Here is a 22,678-nt window from a genome sequence, read left to right as displayed (position 1 = left end):
TGACGGCACACTGCTTTATGTATTATAGAATATGCAATCTAACATTAAGCAATACATTAAAATAAAGTGCTAAAACCTTAATATATTAACAACCGAATGACGGCACTTATTAACAGTACGTTGATCAGCATCGACCGCTCATAATGCTAGAACATTTCCTTGTAAAATATGAGCATGCACATTTATGCCAACTTAAAAACAGCAGGGTGATTAATCAAGGAAAATATAATAAAGCCATAAAGATTTTAGACCAGACTTAACATGCGTGAAACATTAACCGAGTGACGGCATTTATTAACAGTCCTGGACGATCTCATGAATTAACAGCTCAAAAGGCTTCTATTTCTATTATCATGAAAAAGTTTCTCCAGTCTGGCAGTGATCGTTTTTCTAGACGAACAGTAAACTCGGTCTGTACAAACTCCATAAGATTTTTAAAACCCTCTCCTTTGACAAAGCCGATCGGAAGCATATCCTTAGTGATCATCTTAGTAATTAAAGCCGTTATTTGCTCCGCCCATCTGGCATCCAAATTGGTTGGTCTGCCCATAAAACTAGCAACTGATTGCTGACCTGTTGATGGACCTGCTGGGTGCTTCGCCCTGAAATTATTGTGCATTGTAGTTGCTGATCCATGATAAGCCAGCTTTACATTGCAGAGTTTGCACTGCACTATATTCTCATTCATTTTATTAAAGGACCCCCACACAGAACACATTTTTTATATCAATTTACCGTTTCCGTTATGCCACGCGGGTCTACAGTGTGCGTAACTTCGTTACCAATTCTTGTGGGAAAATGTTTTCCTCTACTGTCTCTTGATTGACAGCCTTGAGGTTTTAGGTGCGTCGTTATTGGCAGCGCCACCCTTTGGTTACATGAACGCGTTACACGTGAAAACACGGCGAGTTTTTTAAGATCGCACACACTATTCGAAATTCGATAATTAAATATACTATTCGAATATTCGAAACTTGTGACTCATCCCTAGTTTATGTTTTTTAAAAATGCATGATGCATTTCTACATTCGTAATTCTACATTTCATGCATCCTGTTGCATCTGTATTCAATAATGCAGATCTGGAGTGTGTACTCACTGCAAGGTACTGTGGACCCAGTGAGTTCAGTCCTGTGAGGTTTCCCCACATGGAGGCAGCGTTGAGCTGTTGCATCTGTTGCTGCAGCTGCTGAGCGATGCGTTTCTGTTCTTTATCCTTCTGTGTGTCGGCAAACTTCACAACAACAGGAGAAGAGCAGCCCTGAGGGAAACAAGCAGCATATCAAAATGCAGCTTGCAAACAGAATATGTTTGGGGGAATTTTGTGCTTGAGTTCTCAAGCTTAATCTTGTAAATTGAACTTTTTTAATTGTTGCATTACTTTACCTCCATGGTCTGTGCCTGGTGCATGGATTTGATGGCAGACTGCGCCATCTGTCTCGCAGTGAATGTGATGAAGGCACAGCCTGTGGAAACAGAGTTAAGAGGCATGGGAGCAAATTACAAAATGACACAAACCTCAGGATTTAGTGCTCAGTTACACTGACTTAAATAAAGAAAACTACTTGTCTGGTGTTGAGGTCATGCAGAAACACTAGGTTCTGGTCAAGTGCCTATGCAAACTGCATGGGCTCAAGTCGATAAGGTCTGTGACCATCACTTAAGCAGTTCCCATGGTGATGGGCTGCGTGTTCACAGCAGTCCATTCTAAAAGAATTAGCGTGGGCCTCATGTACATTGTGTTCCCTTAGTTACACTTTGGTTGATTTAATCACAGCAACCCCCTCCACCAGTGGTTTCCAAAGTGGGTGGCGTGACAACTGGCTAGGGGTGCCGCCGAATCACAGCTTTTTTCCAGTACCATATAATAATCTTTTTGATCATTAAAATAAATAAAAACACCAACATATTAGCATGTCCGAACGAAGCTGAAATGGCAAAAAAAACATATTTCATACATATGAAAAATTTAAATATCTTTTTATCCGGCATTTGGACTGTTCACATGCGAGAATCGCTCCGTACAGCTCCAACCAGCTACGCCCATTGTGCTGATGCTTGCTCATGTGGGACACGAGTACCCAGCTATCTCAGGTTGGTATCACATATAGCTTGATTGCCTGATCCAAACCCTAGCTCGAATGCTCCCCCTGCTGGACTGCATTCAAATATTTTTTTGGGGACCCTAACCACGGGTCGTTTGCGTTATCAAACCTGCGGCTGTTTACCCGGTCGCTTGTAAGGACGACGCAGGAGAAGGCAACAAAATGCATTACATTCCTTGCGTCACTTTTATACATTTATGTTTTGTTTCCAAAGCTTCCGTACATAACGGCACTTTCGTCTATGAATGTACTGCAAATGCTCTTAAGAACGCTGAAGGCAAACCGAAATGAGACACACAGCTTAGAGAGCGTCAGTCACCTCTTCAGGAAAGTGAGCGAAACGCACACAAGCACACATTTTAACCAAATTATATGTAACAAAGTAACCATAAGAAAATGTAACCAGTTATTAACTATTACTTAAAGAATTAAGTATCAATCTTTATTCTAATATGTTTTGTTCCAACGATTCCCACATACAGAAAATGGTTAATATGGGTCCATAAGATTTGTTTACATGCGTCATCAAGGTATAATGACAGATGGCTAATTTAAATGATTTGTTTCACCTCATATAATGTCCGTTGTGACCCATTTGTAATAAATTCATGCAGCTGTTTATACTTGGGGTGCCTTGCTTTCAAAAATATTGGGAACAACTGCCCAACACCACAAGTAACTGACAGCAATAAATTGGAAGAATAAAGGGACGAGTTTAAAAATCTCAACAGGATGATAAAAGTGACATTTTAACTTGGGCTGAAAGAAGCCAACTGAGCCCTGTTTACCCAATAATGATTCTCAGATGGGCATGTACAGCTATTGGTGACGCAGAAAATTGCCTCCTAAAATTACCTCAGTCACAGTAAGCAAGACAGTTTGTTTTCTAGTCCACCATCAAGTAAAGCTGTGAGGGAAAGACTTCAGTTTCACTTGAGTAAGGTTAAATGAAGATTTAACTATTTTAGCCTCTGGAGTTCTTACCACGGCTCAGTCCATCAGGGCCTCGGAGTATGCGGCACTCCTCAATTTGACCATAAGGAGAAAACATGAGCCTGATGTCGTTCTCGTTGCATTTCTTTGAAACCATTCCAATAAACAGCTTTCTGTCTTCTATAGCTGAAACACAAGACAAGCATATTATACCGCACTGCCTGTTTGACAGTCACTGTGGAAAATTCCTCAAGTGTTTATAAATGAAGGACTGTCACAATGCTGTGGCAAACTCACCATTGTTTTTCTCACTGTCTGCAGGTTTCATCTGAATAGGATGATGCATCTGCAGAGTGAACTCACATGTGACTTATGAACACTGACAAGCTTCAGCTCTCATGAGAAATAAATGGTTTCAATCGGGTTTGTAATCTTATAAAGCCAATATATGCATGCAGATTTGATGCATTTGTAAGAGCAATAATACATGACCAGCTCATCTAATGACACACATGAGAATAACTTCCCACGGTAAAAAAAAAACAGATGATTTTCTCACCCCTGGAAGAATCTTCATGTTGTGAAGGGCATTTTGTGCTTCTAATGCAGATTTACGGGAGTAATATGTGACAAAACAACAACCTGCGAATTGTGAAGGAAAAATGCAATAAACCAAAAGAAACGTGAAACGTGTTTTACTAACATGAAACATGTCATCTCAGTGGGCTTATTGACCATCAGGTACCTTTACTTTGTGGCGGGTTTTGACTCCTGTCTCGAAGAATATTGATTTCATACACTGCACCGTAGGGCTCAAACAACTCGCGCAGCTGATCCTCCGACCACATCCGAGGGACCTGACCCACAAACATTTTGATAGCATCAATGTCGGGCTGGTCCGGGTGGTCCAGGGACCCGTTCATCTTGGTTCTATGGGGAAGAAAGACCAAGCGTGTTTGAGCGGGAGCCAAAATAGTCCCTTATGAAAACTTTTTTCCCAAGTGTGAGAACGCTACAATTACAACACGCTTAGTTGACTAAAAGAGCAGTGCTAGACAGATAGATCGGCTAATACCCTGATATTTTAAGACGGGCGACTCTGGTTCCAAAAAAAAAAATGAGCATCAGACCTTGATAAAGTCATTTTTCTTGAACATAAACATTAAACATTTGTATAATCACACACCCATAATCACCGAAGCTATCAGTAGGGTTTCTTTTTTTATAATAAGAAAGCAATGTTGCCGATATAGGATTATTTATATTTCCCAAATTTCTGGTATGTTGCTCTTTTTCTATAAACTTTTTTTACACAACATTTAAGCAATATTCTCTTAATTATACAACATATAATGAGAATACACTTCAATATTAACAATTAGTGCAGCTTTTATGTTTAACAGTTTCACTGCTTCTTAAATCCAACAGCTGGTCACAGGATTAGTCACGGTTTATTAGGTGAAATGTTTTCTGTTGTTTAAATCATAGTTGTAGTTACCGCTGGTCTGTGGATATGACACCTAATGGAACTAAATTATTTAAATAAGACTTTGCTTCATGCCGGAGTGTTAACTGGCCCGTTCATACCAAGGACGGCGACTTAAGTTCAGTGATGCATCGAAACTTCATCTGCCGAATCTTTTAAATAAAATAAACGCCGAAATAACCGGCACCCAGCACCTCTCCCTTCAGTGCTTGCGCTCACTCTAGCTGTTATCAAAGGACGTTCATGTAAGTGCACCATAAAGGCTGAAACTCATATTGCCACATTCAGAGGCAATAAACAATGAATCACTGACAGTCAATATCAATGTGGATGTAAATATTAGATGTAAACTGGGAGGCGGTGCTATAAGAAAACTCTCCTACAGACTGATAACGCTTCAATCTGATGATGACTAAGGTGATCCAGGGCAAAACAGCTGAAAGCTACATTAAAATGTACAAAATTAGTTTTATTCACACGCATCATGCCGTGCAATTGGCATCATTAGCGCTCATCTGGGAACCTGATATACTTACGGTAAGTATAAAAACTTTCTATTATTCTATTTGGAAAAAACAGACTTAAAGGAGAAAATAAAATGGATTTTGAATAGGCTACATATTTTAACCCATGTATAGACCAGCCAAAGCAAACAAATGCTCATCATATCACTTCATGCAGCCACTAAAACGTCCCAATAAGGGTTTGGGCATCAGCAAGTGCAGAAATATTAATGATCTTAACATAAGGAAAGTGGAATACGTACCAAAATTTTTATGTAGCTAAAACAGTCATATGAACAGTACGATTAATAGAGGCCTACATTCTTTAGTCTTTAAAATGTATTACATAGGCCCTACGCAAAGCTTTTGGACCGCCTTGTGCCATGCTTAGTTTGAGACTAGTTGACTAGTTTCAAAACTTTTGTTTAAATGATATTTAGTCGTAGCACACATCCCTATTACATTCACACAGAGCAACATTACACGCTGCATGAAATGTAATTTTAAGGACATTGTAATATTTCTTTTTGAGAACAAGCCCTTGTGTCGTGCCACGTTGCGCCGGCCGCACAATGTGTGTAGACAATGTGTCAGAAGCAGTCCAAACGTTACAACAAATTACTCCTCACAACATCATAGATTATTCTCGTACCATTTTTTCGTACTTTAAAAACTGTCATGCACAAATGTGAAAAACACATTCCAAGATAAATCTCAATGGAATATGAAGTCTGCGATAATATATTTTATCACTAAGCGAGCATCCTCTTCAACTAGTGCTTGACAGTGAGTGAGGCACAAGTAGAAAATAACGAGTGATGTCATTGGACAAGCCTGAAACGGCACTTCATTTCTCTCTTTAGCAGCTGCTGATCAGTGGAGTGACAGACCACTCGAAGAAAAAACAGCATTGTTCCACTGACAAAGAGCCAGTAGCTAAAAGCAAGATTAAAGGCGTTTATCGATCGGAGGACTGCAGAGCTAATAAAACCTTCCACTTTGTTGATTTTCCAACAACAAGAACTTGTTCAGACAAGCAGATGACACAGATTCTCCACAAGATCATCCACTCTGGATCATTTGAAAGCTGGATGCTCACAGGACATCAAAGATGCTGTAGGATAGGAAATTACTACGTTCCGTCGTCACTCAAAATGATATTGAATTATTTTGGTTTCACATCTACATTAGCCAGTGAGTAGTTCTGTGATGTTGTATTTGAATAAAGACTAACTGAGCTGTTTTAAATGACAAAACAAAACTTAGTTTAACTTGTACAGCACTGCTATAGAACAAGATTGCAGAAATGTATTAATTGAACACATTTTTGATAAATGGATAAGCCAAATGTATAAATGAGAGGAAAGAGAGAAAAGAAGTTTGATGTTTCACCTACCGCTGGCTCAAATGAATACAAATATTTCACTTCAATGACCTTCGGCATGAAGATTATTAGCAAAATTGAACTCTTCTGTTCATTTCTTGTGGTGGTTTAGACACCGCATGTACACAAGCAGAGTGAAGGTAAATGCCATATGCATTCGGTAAAAAAAGTATCAAGAAAAAATCCTGTAATCATGCTCGTGTCATATCCATTTCTCTTTCACGTTCCCTTTTGGTTTTTATAGGTGGCAGTACACGCATTATGCGAATATACGACATAACTCAGCAGTTCAAGACAGACAGAAATTTCTGATAGATCTGACATACCATATAACTCATGAACGATGCATTACAACGTTATAATGGCATACAATGCATTACATCTGTTACAGTTAGAAGCCCACACTTATAAATGTTCTGCTCATTTAGTGACTTAAACACACAATGCTAAATGAACCTTAAATTAAACTTAGAATTAGTCTATACTCACACTGGGCCGGAACTCAAACTGCAATGGTCCACCATCATCTCTGGGAGAAAATCTAGCTTAAAGGAAGCCATTCTCTTCAACAGAACTCTTAATTTTTTTTAAATCAAAACGCCTCAAATGAATGCCAACAAAACTACACAGAAACGCAGACTTCCTCAAACTTTAACAGCCACTGCTATAATCCGTCAAATTAAAATCCTCAAGGTTCTAAACTTGTAAAAAGTGACATTGGGAACAGCCAGCAGAAAGGAAGCATACACCTCATGGATGCCGATCGGATAAGACACAAAACTTAAATTTACATGAAGCAGAGAGAGACAACGATGGATGACAAACACAGGCCGTAGGACTGGTCACTGGGCTGGGACTGAGGATTAGGACAGGTCCAACAGGCCACTAAATGCTGCACCCCTACACCCACAAAGAAAAGTGCTGATGACAGGGGACTTTTTTGTGAGTGTTTCTCTTAGCGAAGCAGAACCGAGTGCAGTGTTGGATAAATAAAGTGTCAGATTGATGCTGATAAGCGTGAGCGAGCAGCAGGAATGAATAGGGACAGGCATCACTCCAGTAATCCCTGAGCTGAAGCCCCCAGCTGGACACAATTGGGTTCCGGCAGTCGGCCATGGATGATGGACTGTTCCATCATGGAGGGGCAGTGAAAGGGAGGGGAAAACTTGCTGTTTGAGGTCATGAAACAGGGGCTTTCTAGCAGTTATGGGTAACAAACAAAACCATACAAGGTATACCTTTCTGGTTTTAAAGGCAAAACATTGATGGAGCTAATAACTTTACCAAGTGTCATTTTCTAAAACCATGAAGAAATGATAAGTTAAGGAGTGGGTATACTTGACTTTCCACATCCATCTCTAGCACAAACATGTCTGCACAGCTTCTTGTGCATACTCTTCACGGATCCACGGAAGCGTGGACGTCCGAGTTTGACACATGAGCAGTACAAATGAGTAGGTATGCTCTACCAGACCGTCAGAGGGCAGCACTGAGTCCCGTCATTCACAGACAGCAAATTAATGATGGAGGAAATAATTCTCAATTGCAAACAATCCGAGAGAACAGCAAGACAACAAAGAACAACAACCAAACAGTATGGAGAAGGATATGCTTCTTAGTTTACTGTTCTTGGACTTTTATACATGTAAAGTTTCTTGCAAAATAATTTTTGTTAAACACTGTACTTTATGAGATCACATTTTAAAGCATATATCATACTACAGTATAATTTATAAATACATTTTTATATTTTAAAGGTACAGTTTGTAAGAATTTTGCAATACAATATCCAAAACCACTAGGCCAATGTTATACATTTTTTTCAGCTGAGTACTTCCAATAGCTTTTAAATCCTGAGAAAATTGCCATTCTAAACAGTGGACCGGGGGCGTTTAGTCGCCTGTCAATGGAGTCATATGGCCTTTGGAGGAGATGGTGGTCTAGTGGGTTAAACCACTGAACTGGTAAATCAAAAGGTTGCTGGTTCGATCCCAGCAGCCACCACCAGTGTGTCCTTGAGCAAGACACTTTACTCCATGTTGCTCCAGGGGGATTGTCCCTGTAATAAGTGCACTGTAAGTCGCTTTGGATAAAAGCGTCTGCCAAATGACTAAATGTAAATGTTTCCGCCTTTACTGACTTAGCAACCGCGTTACACTGTCGTAGACAGATGTGGAAGTCGTTTGTACCATCGGTCCATCTAGCATTATTTCAAATGATGAATATAAATTTTACTATGATTGATTTGAACACTTAAAACTGAGCAGTGTTATCACCCTATCGAATTGGACAATTACTGTAACATCTATGACTTACAATTTAGTTTTAAACCTTCCAATACTCGGGTCCAATTCATTATAATGAAACAAAATGATTTCAAACGCAACATTTCTAAAACTTTATTACTTTACCTCTTCAGCTAACATGATTACTCGTTCCCGTCTGATTGATGTATCAGCGGTACCATCAGCGATGGAGTTGAAGACAACATATCTAATCCTTCCACGCTTCTACACAGCGTCATCAAGCTACGCGATTGTTGTTTCTTTGATCGTGCGCCCTCTAGTGGAAATTTCTACAAACTGTACCTTTAATACAGTACTTAATTACATTGAAAAAAATCCTACTTTTAAAAGTAAAAATGCTTAAATAAAAGAAAGTGGTAGATTTAAATATCCTCAAGGATTAAAAGCTAAAAAAAATTGAAAGCATCGGATCAGAATCGGATCAAGATCGGCCGATACTCAGAATTCAGGTATCAGGACCGGATCGGCAAAGGAAAAAGTTGTATCGGTGCATCCCTAGAAGGAAACAAGCATGCGTCCCTTTCAAACAGGTCATGTGATGACATCTAGCCATGCAGTGACATCTGTTGGCTTTCACTGCAGTCACAGTGACATACAACATAAGAATGACAAAGTAAGAGCAAGTGAGTTTCTTCTCATTCCAGCTTGAAGTATCCGTTTCCTTTGAGGAAGAGCATGTTGGTAGAGGGTGTCTGCACACCCCTGGGGCAAAAAAAAGGTGAAGTGGTTAAGTGTATGGGTTCTTACCCGCCAAGGGCAGATACTTCCACAGCAGGAAGGGAAAGCTCGCATTGAGGTTGCCCGTGCTGCGCTGTGGTCAGGTAGAGGGCTTCAGCGTCGATGCTATCCATCCAGTGCCTTTGTCAAACGCTACAGAAACACACCAAACATCACAGGACACACATCAGACACATACACGCGCAGGAAAACACATAGAAGGAAAAAGAACAACAGACCGAATAGACAGATTGAAAACTGCATAAAGCAAAACTGAATGCAGACAGAAAACACAAATACAGAGCATTTAAAGGTCCAGTCAGTGAAATCTATCGGCAAGGTTGTGAATTGCAACCAACCGCTCTCTCCACCCCTCCCGTTCGAAACATTAAGACAGCTGACAGAACATGGCAAATTATATGCAAGGGGACCTGTGGTGTATGCAGATAGTAATAGCTCATTCTAAGGTAATCAAAACACAACGCTTCATTGTAGGAGCTCTTTATACATCTCTGAAGATATAGTTATGTATAATATATTGTATTTCTGTCAATAGATCTTCCAAAAAGAATTACACACTGGACTTTTAAAGAGAGACGGAAGGCACTCATTGGATGGAATCATCATTGTACACTAGGACTAGGGTTGGCTCGATACTAAAATTGTGGCTTTGGTACGGTAACAGAATCTAATACCGGTAATTATCGGTACCACGGGTGATGAATAACAAGCCCCAAAATAATTTTTTTGAAAATATAGTAAGATTGCATGAAACTGATGTTAATGCTTCAATGTATATTATATATATTATTTTAATTAGCACCATTTTAATTTTACACTTTTACATTGTATAACTGAAAAATGCTTTGGTTATAGAGACTTATCATAAACCCACAAATATGAACAATTAAATTGTGAACAACAATTAAATGTTTCAAGTAGGTCTATTTATCAGTAGCATATAAGATGAAAACTGAATGATCAATCAAAATAAAAGACTGCACAGTCTTCACCTTATAAAATAAATATGGAATGACTTTAAATAAAGCTACAAAGTAGCTTTAATATGCGACACCGACGTATTAGGCTACTGTCATTTTAAGGCAAATTCTTTTTTGATGTGGATATACATTTAAAACACAACAGACTGTGCTTAACCTTTTGTGTTTTTGACATGACAGCATGTGTATTTGACAGTATAAGAACATATACAAGACGCGAAAGAGAACTTCTTGACGATTAGTAGGGTAAATGAGATGTCTGGAACAGAGATAATGTTTTATATGCCATGTATGCCATTGAAGTAGGATGTATAGACAGATCGCTGCCTGTGAATAGGGTTGGGGGATATCTACCAAATTGGCATCTGACAGTGAAACATCGTGATGGACGATGACATCAGGGGGCGGGGCGAGGTTATATCAATTTGCTAGATGGTCATCTTCAAAAACAATTTAAAAAAATATTTCAGGGCACCAGTTTGTCGCCAAATCGCATTTTGAAACCATTATTCAAGACAAGCATACTTTTCAACAAGTATTTGCGAATGTACGACCTGCACATTTTGAATTTCTTCCAGTTGTTATTTCACGTGGAAAGACGAGTAGATCTTGAGCCAACCAGCGTAGGCTGTGTGTGTGAGTGATTAGTTAACTACGCGGGTCACATGTCACTGATGTTTTCACCTGCAATCACGGACGCGCACAGTTCAGGTCGTCGTTTTCACACACACAGCGTGAGCGCATTATTACGATTCACTGTTAGTGTTCACGTGCTTCGTCTGTCGAATTTCACAGCTTTCAAATCATACTCGACCACAGAGAAGTGCGAATGGACGAGTTCAAGCTGTCAACCTTTGTCGAGCTGTATGCGTACCGGATGTGCGGACGACAGCGAAACCTCCGGATGACGAAAATTACGTTATGCAGGGGAACCACCATGCCAGCCCAACATCGTGATGTTGGACGATGACATCGTCTATCGGCCCAAACCTAATGCAGAACATACGTTTCACTGTAAAACAATCGAAAGTTCTCACTGCAAAAGTAGAAAGAGACAATTTTTTTATAAATCACTCCGAATGTCTCAGTTTAAATGGTTGTAAAAGTGTTTATAGAATGATTCATATTATTGTTCTTCTATGTTGCCGGTTCAGAGTCATTTCTGTGGCATACTTCAGCATAGCGGTGAACTTTGAAACAGAATTGTTTCAAGCACCAAAACAAGCAAAATTCTGGTATTGAACCGTTTCAAATCTAACATGTACAGGTACATTTCCAGAACTGGTTCACCGTGCAACACTATTGTACATTAAAGAGTACAATATTTATAGAAGCCAATTAATTTACCTTGCATTTTTCTGGAAATATTTTAACACATAGAAGCATATTTTAAAAAGAGTTACTGAAAGGAGAGTGTCTGTTTATCACTCGGAGGAATTTATGAGTCAGGCATGAGCTTTTCTGCTTCGTACATTGTGCACAAAGTCCAGAGTTTTATTGTCCTACAACGACATATGATAAAGTCAGAGTAACAGATTTTTTCAAATAGGTCTTAAACATCCACAAAAGCTTCACTAGAACGGCAACTGCCGTAGCAACAAGTGCATGCATAACTATTAGGAACTTTGATTTTCTTATACTTCTTTCCATGCACATTTTTACAATTCCTAACCACATTAATTACTATTAATTGTGTATCATTTATAGTTAGCAAATGCTTGAAGTGAAAAGTGTTTTATATTAAGGTGTGCAGATTTATTAGAAACTTTTTCCATGTATAATGAGTAAAAAAAGACATTTCATATATTCAGAAAAGTAAAAAAAATATGAAATGCCCAATATAATAATACAATACTGCAATGCTAGAAATTGCAACATTAAGGCATGAACAATTAAGTAACAAAATGTTCATTGGGTTAGCAGTCAAACACGAACTGATAAAGAAAACAGTGTTTTACTGCAAAATTATGAATTAAGATGAACAATAAGGTGTGAAAAAGGGATGTTGATATTGACCTTTGAACCATTAACCCACACCCATAGTAAAAATTTTGACCGTTTAATACTATCAGTTAAACAATTAAAAAAAGGTATGTTTCTTTTTTTAAGTTAAACAAGAATATTATATTTTTATTGATAGTACTAATAATAATAAGTTTTTAAAAAACTTTTAAATCATACATGTTTTTTTGTTTTCTGTCTGTTGAAAGAAAAATATGCTGTACATGTGTTAACTCTGAGCATGTAGGCACATGCGACCAGGTATAAATGTCCTCCGAAACGTTATAGAGAAGGATTAAAATCCGATTACGCAAACCACTTGACAAAACTGGAAAAATTTTGTAAGGGCTTTAATCCTTCTAATGAAGTGAAGTCACTGCCAGCTTTGCTTAAGCTCACAGTTTTAAATGTATATGTGCGAAAATCACGCTGTTACATTCTCGGTCTTCCCAACATGTCTAAACGACATCGAAATGAAGCTCAGGAAAGCAATACTAATAGCAGAGCAACTGCAAGGGAATTTCAGAGCTAGTAATCAATTTATCCTTTACATAAACGTATCTCATGGATGCTTCGCACAGAAAGCCTCCCGTGCGATCTGGAAAGGAGGAGATAACAACGCAAACCCTTGGTTTCCCTGCCTTCATTTATACGTACATTTGAAATATGAATAAGTAATAAATAATGTTTGTATTTTGCACGGGCATAGCAGATCGGATTTATGTTTAGCCAAGACACCAGCATTTCCCATAAAATGTATTTACTTGGGCACGCAAGTATTTTTGGATTCAAATATATTTTATCCATCCGTGCTAATGAGAGTATCTGTGATTGAATAACTAGTGGATAAACAGCGCTTGCCATCCGTGCCATCTCTCCCGACTTGTTTGGTGCGAGGGTAGCGCCCTCATCTTCCCTGTTCGCATGCATTCTCTTTCTGTGAGCTCCATGTGTGTGCGTGAGCCCTCGGGTTCTCGTATTTCAGTCACTTGTATTCAAAATCAAAGAAGCGTTTGTAATACAGCAACACATTGCCGAGAAAGGTCAAACAGCATATAGATGCTCTTTAATGTAGATGTACTGTATTCGTGATTTTGTCCGATGATGTTGCGTTTATAAATCAGAATTTTAGCAGTGGTTAAAGTGACTGCTGGTGGCATCCCATTGTAAAAATAGTCTGTCAAACCCTATTGGAAACAATGAAAACATTTCTTTGGATATTAATCCTGGCTGGTGGAAAGCAAATGAGAGGCGTTATCTCTGAATTCCCGGGGCATCCATGCCCTCTGAAAGGGTGTTTCCTGCCACGGGTCTAACTGTTCACCGGGTCCAGACTGTCCCCACATCACATATACATGTTCCTTTATTAAATAAAAACTAGTCAAGCTTTGGATTTAGGTAGGCCTGCTGTTTTTATTTGATGAAAATTGAGTTAGGGATTTTTTATTATTTTAGTTTTTCTACATTGTCCAAGACGCTGCAGGTTTGTGAACATGGTTTCACACCTTATCCATCTTAAGTCTTCATTCTTTTGCCGTTTAACTGTATGTTTTCTTCATTGTTCATTTTTGTGTGACTGGTAACCCAATGAACATTTTTCTACTCCATTGTTGCAGTTTCTGGCATTGCATTATTGTATTCTTAAATTTAGCTTTTTTTACATTTCCATGAATATTTAATGTTTTTAGAGACTCATACAAGTAAATTATAATTCTGCATACCTAAATATATATTTTTTTTTACTTAAAGCCTTTGCTAACCATAACATATCACTTATAAATGACTATATACACAGTTATTTTTGTAAATAGATTTGGTAAATATGCGGATCAAAAATATGACCAGAAAACCAAGGTACTTATAATTATGCACTCACTGTAGAGAACATATCAGTGTTCATAGCACTAACACATTAATTCTAAATTTAACAAAAAAAAAAAAAATTAACAGAGATGCAGGGTATGAGGGGACGACAGGCAGATTTAAGTCTGAAGTTCACCGAGCAACTTGCCAAACATATTAATTCTTTGTACAACATAGCAGGAAATTCAGGAAATTCCTAAAAGAGATCTCTTGACGAGTATTGGCGGCCAGTTGACAACCTGTACATCAATAATTTATCGTTCCCTTGGGAAACTCAATGTCATACCTCTGCGATGAGTGGCTGCTGTCCCTGAAAGAACAGTTTGAATGTTCCAAAAAGATCATAGGCCATGCCATGTTTTAATAGCTGCCGAGTGACTGTGTGACTTATTCATGGCCTGTCTATGTAAGGCAGTGTTATAGGCCTTTGGGGTGAAGGGTGGGGGCAGAGCATATGGTCAGCAGTTCATCTCAAAAAAACTCAATCCTGACTCTGGAACAGTAGCAGGACAAACAGTGCAGTGGACAAATGGAGTTTCGCACAAGCATCTGGAACAACCCTGCAGCTGGCATCACACTTGCAACTGCCTGGATGAACACTTCCCCTCATTCGTTTTGTGGGGCACCTTTTCCCTATCATTTTACTCCATGTTTGGCTACAAAACACTTGTATTTGAATACTCACTAAAACCCTACTTTGAGTCTTTCAGAATGCCAGGGGTCATAAACTTGTAACCTATTCAGGCAGCTCACTGACTGTCTAAACCAGAAGGTTACGTCACAGCAGATACTAAGACAGCTGCTGTCATTACAGCAAAACTTTAATAGTTCCACAAATCACTCTCATTGATTTGTTTGTCAATAGGACAAAAGAAGGAATGCCCTATTTTAATTCACTGTGCTGTTTTGAGTGTAAGAGGAGTTGTTTAAAAGCTTTGAATGACACACCAGCATTTCAAAGTACAAGAGAACATCTGTGCCAAGAGAAACACCAGTTTGCAGAAATCAATCACGGATGAAGTCTCCTATTAGTGCAATAACTTATTAACTCTGTTGCAAGACGACTGTGTACCAGAAGACTGCAACACAAATCTTACCATAACAATATGGATCTGTTCACAAAAGGGGAAATCTCCCGGAAATTACTGAATCAAAGTTAGATTTATAAAGGTTTAAATCCTTAAAGCAATGCTGAACTAAGGAATTAGGCTAAATGTTACCACTTTCAACGTCAAAGTAAACTGTCAGTAAAAAATGCAGCCGTTGTGACCAGATGCTATTTTATGTCACTAAACACATAAGATGCTAGTGGGTTAATGAAAGTGTGCTTTAATGTTCCTCAGTATTATCTAAAGACAGATTAGAGAACAAATTACTTTTGCCGAACAGTGCTTAGTTTTATTTAATGATAGTTTTAAAGTTTTATTTAAAAAGGATCAGCATTTAGTTTATTATTACAAAGCCTCCTTAAATATTCTACCATATGGCAGTGATGTGCGCTTTGTGGTAATTTCCTGTTTTTTTAAAAGCTGTTTGACAGGGTTTGGACCATTACAGTGACCAGCCATCAGCAGAATCAATGGTTTCAAAGCCAAACTGGAGAGACTATTCTACCCAGAGCCAAACCACCCTAAGACCACCAGCAGCCCTTTCTTTTTCAGACAGGAAGTCAAGCTCAGTTTGAGGACATTTAAACTGTGTTGTATAAAATTGGATGAGGCCAAATTAAAAATAATGCAGACAAAAACAACTCACTAAATGTATATTAGGGATGTGCGAGACTAATCCACAAATCGTTTAAACGGTAAGCTTCCATTAGTCGACATTGATAACAAAAGTCGTTTACACGAAAACATTATTCAAAATACAATACTTTAAATGACAGATGTTTCGTTTTAAAACCTAACCATATGTTTGAAAAAATAATTATTAATAGTCTATAAAAGTGTATCAGGAACGAAATGTAAAAATGGTTAGATCTAGCATGCCTTTATTTTGTGCCAATTGCAGCAGAAATGACCTCTTAAGTTTTATAATTGTTGCGAAATAAATAAGTGACCGCTCAAAACAAGTTAATGGTTTGCTAGACGTTAGACACTTATTCCGCATTTGTCCACGATACTGTTGTCATGCGGTTTCTACATCAGTAAAGGTGGTAACAAAGGGGAACGTGGAATGGGCAAAATGGCTTTTTCTCACAATTTACAAGTAGTTGAAAACATTTGAGGTATTGCAAGTACTCTGCTGAACAAAATTTATAACACTAGCTAAGAGGTTTTTGGATATTTTACTGCAAAAGTGTTACAAACTGCACCTTTAAAGGAGAAAATAAAATGGATTTTGTATAGGCTACATATTTCAAACACAGACACAGACCAGCCAATGTAAACAAATGCTCATCGCTTTACCTTTTTGCCGCTGCTTAAATGATCCAGTCAGGGTTGGCGTATCAGCAAATGCAGAAATAATAATGATCATAACGTAACAAAGTGGAACATATATGTCAGTTTTAGCTACATTAAGTTGTATATTCACAGTTCAATTAATAGCCTACATTCTTTTGTCTTCAAAATTTATTACATAGGCCCTATGCAAAGGTTTTGGACCGCCTTCTGGGCCATTCTTAGTTTAAGACTGGACGACTACATGGTTATAAAACTCTTATTTAAACGACTGTCAAATTAGTTGTAGCGCACATCCCTAGTGCATATGAGGCGATTTCAAAATAAAGTATTCTGCAAAGAACTGAAAGGGATAGTGCGCCCCAAAAATGAAAATTCTGTCATGAATTATTCAATGTCTAGTTTTTCCAAACCTGTTAAAATTTCTTTGTTTGGTTGAACAGAAAAATATATTATGACAGTGGTGGTCAAAAGTGCCATAGAAATAGGGCTGCAGCTATCGATTATTCTAGTAATAGAGTATTCTTATGATTTTTCCATCGATTAATTGGGTATTCGGATAACAAATACTTTGTCTTTATTAAAGAGCGATACTAAATATACAAGAGAAAATAAGACAGGTCTCTTAAAATGAACAACTAATTTGTTTCCTTTTCAGAAAAAGTAAAAATTTTAATGAAGAAATTGCATACATTAATATCTGTGAAAAGTTTACCCATTTAATACATTACATTGCCATTTTACATTCAAATTGCAATATGATACAAATGTATAATAAGAAACCTTGATAAAAATAGAAAGAATAATTTCAAAGGTAAACAACCAACTTCAGTTTATGCATGATGCATTTAGTTTAAGTTTCTTTTTTGTTTACTTTTAAATAATAATATTTGTACACATAAAATACAGAGTTGACCGAACTTTTATTTTGGCAGGTTGTCGGAAGACACTTATTTTTTGTATGTCTGTTTCTTCACTTAAAAAATAAAATGTCTGTGAAATAAACTCTCAGATTAACTCTGGAGATGAAGTTCATGCGTTCATGTCCTCATAAAGCGCAGACGCAGACAAATTCATGAGCATCATGCGTGAAGCACGTTAAACTGTGCAGTTCATTCACACAGATACGCAGAACAGCCAGATGACATGTGTAAATAAGAGGATTCGGTATGCACTAGTCCGCGTCTAGTTTTAAGGACTCAATGCAGCTGGAAAACAAGTTTTACTCGCAAAATAGACAAAAACTAAGTAAAATAGCAGTTCACCATTTCAATAAGCTATCGCTTATTTATCAGCATGAGAAATACGTGCAAGCAAAAATTGAGAGCCCTGTAACATATAAGGAGTTTAGCTGGCTGTGCCTTAAATACAGTATAATGTGACAAGCGAGTAGAAGAAAAACAGATAAGTGCTAACTAGTGGTGGGCATAGATTAATTTTTTTAATCTAGATTAATCTAGATTAATTCCAAGATTAATCTAGATTAAAATGGCTCATTTGAATTCTGCCGAAGGCATTCAGAATATGTGTGCTACCCAAATAATGACTAAAAGTAAGTCTTTGAGAAGGGGTTTCTCAAGCCAGGTGGCGCATTAGACCAGGGGCTCATCTCCTGTTTCCAAACTGCTTGAGAAAGCTGTTCTACTATGATAATTGGTGATGAAAATTAAATTATGTTCAATAAGATGAACTTGTGTTTACTTCCGCATTAGCTAAGGGATGATTTGCGTTTAGGTGGTACTTGAGACTGGAAGAGCTCCTATAGTACATTTACATTTAGTCATTTAGCAGACGCTTTTATCCAAAGCGATTTACAAAGAGTGAGGGAGCAACAAGCGATATGTCATACAGGAGCCATAATACATTAGATCTCAATACAAAGTTACTGGTTTCAACTAAAGCTAGACCACTACCTGTTGAGAGAAAGTGTTTTTTTTAAACCAATTCCGCATTGCACAAGGTGCAAACAACCTTAGTCTTGTCGATGTTTCTATTGGGAAGCTTCTTAAAAATTAATATTCCCTGAAGAAAACCCGGCGGCTTCATAGCTGCATCCATGTTAGCACGTCACGTTTGATGCGGTAATTTCACAGTAACGTTATGTTGTGTTCAGACCAAACGCGAATGGCGTGTCAAGCGCGAGTGATTTATATGTTAATGCAAAGAGCCAATAGACCTACTTGCTGCGCGAATTGCGCGAATGAATCCCTGGTTATGAGATGATGAGGCGGCTTCTGCTTCCGCAAATGACGCGAGTTGAAAAATCTCGTTCTCGCCCCGTACAGTGCAGTTAAGCTGGTATACATCCGCGCTAAAATATCAAGGTGAAAGTCATCATAGCTTGCATAGTATAGACCCAGCTCCCAACCCAACTTTGAGAATAGATTAACGGCAACATTTTTTTATCGCGCGATAAGAGTCTCACTGCGTTAGCGCCGTTAACGGCCCACCACTAGTGCTAACACAAACTAAATTACACTAAAATTAGTTTGTGACGTCACCAGCGCCACAAGTTTGTCAATATTCTATGGCAAATACTGTACTATGTGTAGAATGTGTTACATTCATGCAACAAATGTATCTAAGAACAATGCAATGTAAGTCGCTTTGGATAAAAGCGTCTGTCAAATGCATAAATGTATGTTTAAAATGGAACGGGGGAATAATTATTTGGGGATTTAACGGCGTTCATTAGCCACATTAGCAGCAGTATAGGCAGGAATGTTCCCAACAGGTGCTGCTGACCTCCATGTGCTTACTGCCTCCTGTAGAGCGTTGTTACGATTAACAGCTGCCATGGTGCAACAACTGTCAGAGAACATGTATAAACTTACTACAACAAAATCTGACAGAAGTCAAACGTTAAAGAGTTCATGTTTACCCTCAAGCATAAGTATCTTAAGTACAAAATGAATTTCAGTGACCAGATACAAGTATTCTTGTCCATTCGTGAGTCTCTTAAAGGTAAAGCTGTGGATGATTGATGACTCCTTGAAAGAGCATGCACTGTGACACACATCCCATCCCCCTGTAATGGAGACATAAACCCCCAAGACGTTGAGCTGAGCCCTCACAAACCCATGCTCCCTCCTGCCTGTCTACACTCTCAAGTTAAATACTCTTCAGTCAGTATTTATGCAAATACACACTTCAACATGAGCACAGAACCTGCTAGCATTGCCAGCATGTTATTGAAGATAATGGAGGTGTTGCCACGCAGGACAAAAATCCAACCACAAAAAAAAGGCCAGCACAGCATCATCAATGTACAAATGTGTGTGAGACCAAGTAACCAAGGAAACCATTTGACTTCAATTCTGAGAGAAACGCTATAGAACAGAAGGTTCTTTAAAGCACCACAAAAGCTAAGAGCTACTTTTGCATTCCAGGTTTAAAATCCTCATTAGCCAACGTCAAAAAATGTGACGTGATGACACGTCTGTCTCATTATTCATGAAACTGTTTTCTTGACAAATGAGAAGACATTTCTCCTAATTATTCATGACAGCGCCTTGTGATTGGAGCACCCGTCTACCATCCCAGAACCTTTGCCGGTTTTTAATGGCTTTTCTTCTCACAGTGTTCAGACCTATTTTAATTGTATTTTTCAAAAAACAACAGTGAGGTAGAATGTAGCTGAAAGGGGACGTTTCGTGATGCTTTAAATGCATCTCTCTAATTACACATGAACTTCAAGGACCAGTCATTAAAATCTAGTGGCAAGGCTGTAAATTGCAACCTAAGGCTCACTCCACCCCTCCCCCTCGCTTTCAAAGCAGTATGACTTCAGACACAACATGGTGAATTCCATGCAAGGGGACCCGCAGTGTATGTTGATAGAATCAGCTCATTCTAAGGTAATAAAAATATAACGCTTCATTATGCAAGGTCTTTATACAACTCTGAAGACATTATGCATGTAATATTAATTTCCGTCAATGTTTTTACACACTGGACCTTTAAGACATTTAGAATAACTGCAAAATATGGAATATGCGGGCGCAAAATAATCTTGGACCTTCCCAAGCATGAAGCTCAATTTATTCATACTATTTAATCAAAAACTATCAGCAAAATATCTAGCAAGCAATGCAGTATTACAGCTTGTGGATAAATATGACGAAGACAATGGTTATCAACTCTGTACTTCCAGCAAGCAACCACAAAAGCTAAAGAGCTCTTTAATAGCCCAAGGAACACATGATTCTCATAAAATGTAACATTGGGTTTCTGGTCAAAAGTGAAAACTTCATAAATAGCTAAAAACCTGACAGTGTTTTGAGAGACAGTGGCATTTAGTTCGCAAATTTGTCAAATCATCGTATGCTTTTGGTCTACTGTTGGCACTTGAAATCGGTTTCGCTTCTACTCTTTGATCTATCACATTATATTGTATTTGAACGCAACAGATAATATGTGAAAATAGAATTCAGTTAAGTTGTCAGACATAAAACGAGTATAAAATATTGACCTAACACAAGCCAATATATGATTTATAAACACGACATCATCTGACAGGGCTGTACGTTAACTTTTATTGATATAGCATTGGTGCTACTGAGGTTTAAAAATTGGTAGCACAGACCGAACAGTTGTAGCACAAGTAAAAAACATCTGTTGTCATCTTTTAAAAACAAAAGTGCAGTTTATCACACAAATAGGAAGGTAATTGACAAATGACACTAATTATACAGATAAATAAATAAGATGTACAATTTTTTGTTTACCTAAATTAGTTTTCGTTTTTCTAAGTTCTGTACTATAAGAAAATAATGTATTGTCCACAAAAAAATACTGTAACTGATACTAGATACCATGGTATTGTATGCTATAGTAAGCTGCATTAAAAGTCCTATAGTATTTTTTAATCTTCCTTTACAATACTACAGTCAATTTCCCATAAGGGTTCTGCAATTATCTATAGCAAATACAATAGTTTACTCATTTTTTTTTCCATCTGAGCGTACAGGTTTACAGGATTTATTTTGACAGATTGTCGAAAGGTGTTAGGGCTCAGTGTGGTCGACTCAACTGTGAAATGCTTGTGAAATAAACTTTCAGAGAAACTCTGGAGATAAGGTTAATGTGTTTCTGTCCTCATAGACTCACACTCGCAGAACAGCCAGATGAGAAGGTTTGTTACGAAAATAATTGGTCTGTGCAACGAATAAATTTAATGGTGTAGCACACGTACAATACAGTTTTGCAGGTGCATTAGACAGTGCCACTTGTTTTTGTGAAGTGCGCTCGTCCTTGTTCGTGTGTGAGGTGAACTAGTGGCAAAGCACTATTTATTTTACTTTTGTTTTTGCAACTAAAACGTCTTCAATGTTTTTTGGGCAAGGACCCCTTAGAGGAGAGATACATGGAGCAGGGACCCTCTAACAGAGAGCTATTTAGATCCATGCAATGCCGCGGTGTACATTTTACGTGGATCAAAAACGCTCACTTCCCATGGAGAAAAGGACCTTTATGCCGATTTTGGATAAAGTTATTCGACAAATTGGTTTTGTTTTAACCATGAATTGTATTTTGTTTGCAAATTTCCCATGTTGTCTGTTCCATATGAAGAATTCAGATGCAAAACCCTCCGACTTTATTTAAACAAGCATTTTTTATCAAGAACTTTAAAGTTATTTTATCTAAAAAGTGAACTGCACATACTGATTTGATATATATCCATTTACAATAGCAAATACAATTTCAAGCAGTTCAAGCCCTTAATCCAGAATCCAAGCAATTTTTAAACCTTGAAAACACCATGAAAAATGATCAGGATTTCCAGCACCCGGTGTGAAAAGGTGTGTGGGAAACTCAGTGAACCTTTCGTTAGTCAAGTCATGATAAACTTGATCAGCCATCTTCTCTGTCATTAACATCTGTGACCGATTGCGGAAATGCAAGTACACAGAGGAACGCATATTGAAAACACCACCACACTTTAATTCGTTCACTGTCATGTGAGAGAGAGGTGCTGT

At 38.0% G+C, this 22,678-nt stretch overlaps 1 protein-coding gene across 9 annotated transcripts in view; it reads right to left on the bottom strand.

Annotated features, from left to right (window-relative positions):
- celf1 (cugbp, Elav-like family member 1) overlaps nucleotides 1–22,678 on the bottom strand; it is a 41,845-nt gene that overhangs the window by 10,564 nt on the left and 8,603 nt on the right. For 8 of the 9 annotated variants that reach the window (XM_056744868.1, XM_056744901.1, XM_056744910.1 and 5 more), the window contains exons 3-9: nucleotides 9,464–9,586; nucleotides 3,783–3,967; nucleotides 3,597–3,679; nucleotides 3,335–3,383; nucleotides 3,089–3,223; nucleotides 1,386–1,465; nucleotides 1,099–1,260 (exon numbers count right to left, since the gene is read on the bottom strand). In XM_056744868.1, coding sequence (XP_056600846.1) covers nucleotides 1,099–1,260; nucleotides 1,386–1,465; nucleotides 3,089–3,223; nucleotides 3,335–3,383; nucleotides 3,597–3,679; nucleotides 3,783–3,967; nucleotides 9,464–9,567 — 798 coding nt within the window. In that variant the 5' untranslated portion in view covers nucleotides 9,568–9,586. The remainder of the gene's footprint in view (nucleotides 1–1,098; nucleotides 1,261–1,385; nucleotides 1,466–3,088; nucleotides 3,224–3,334; nucleotides 3,384–3,596; nucleotides 3,680–3,782; nucleotides 3,968–9,463; nucleotides 9,587–22,678) is intronic. The other variant, XM_056744938.1, reaches the window with a different exon arrangement.

Source organism: Triplophysa dalaica, chromosome 1 (genome assembly GCF_015846415.1).
Source record: "Triplophysa dalaica isolate WHDGS20190420 chromosome 1, ASM1584641v1, whole genome shotgun sequence".
NCBI lineage: Eukaryota > Metazoa > Chordata > Actinopteri > Cypriniformes > Nemacheilidae > Triplophysa > Triplophysa dalaica.
The sequence above is the reverse complement of the archived record's forward strand: the minus strand, read 5'-3'. Positions and strand labels throughout refer to the sequence as shown.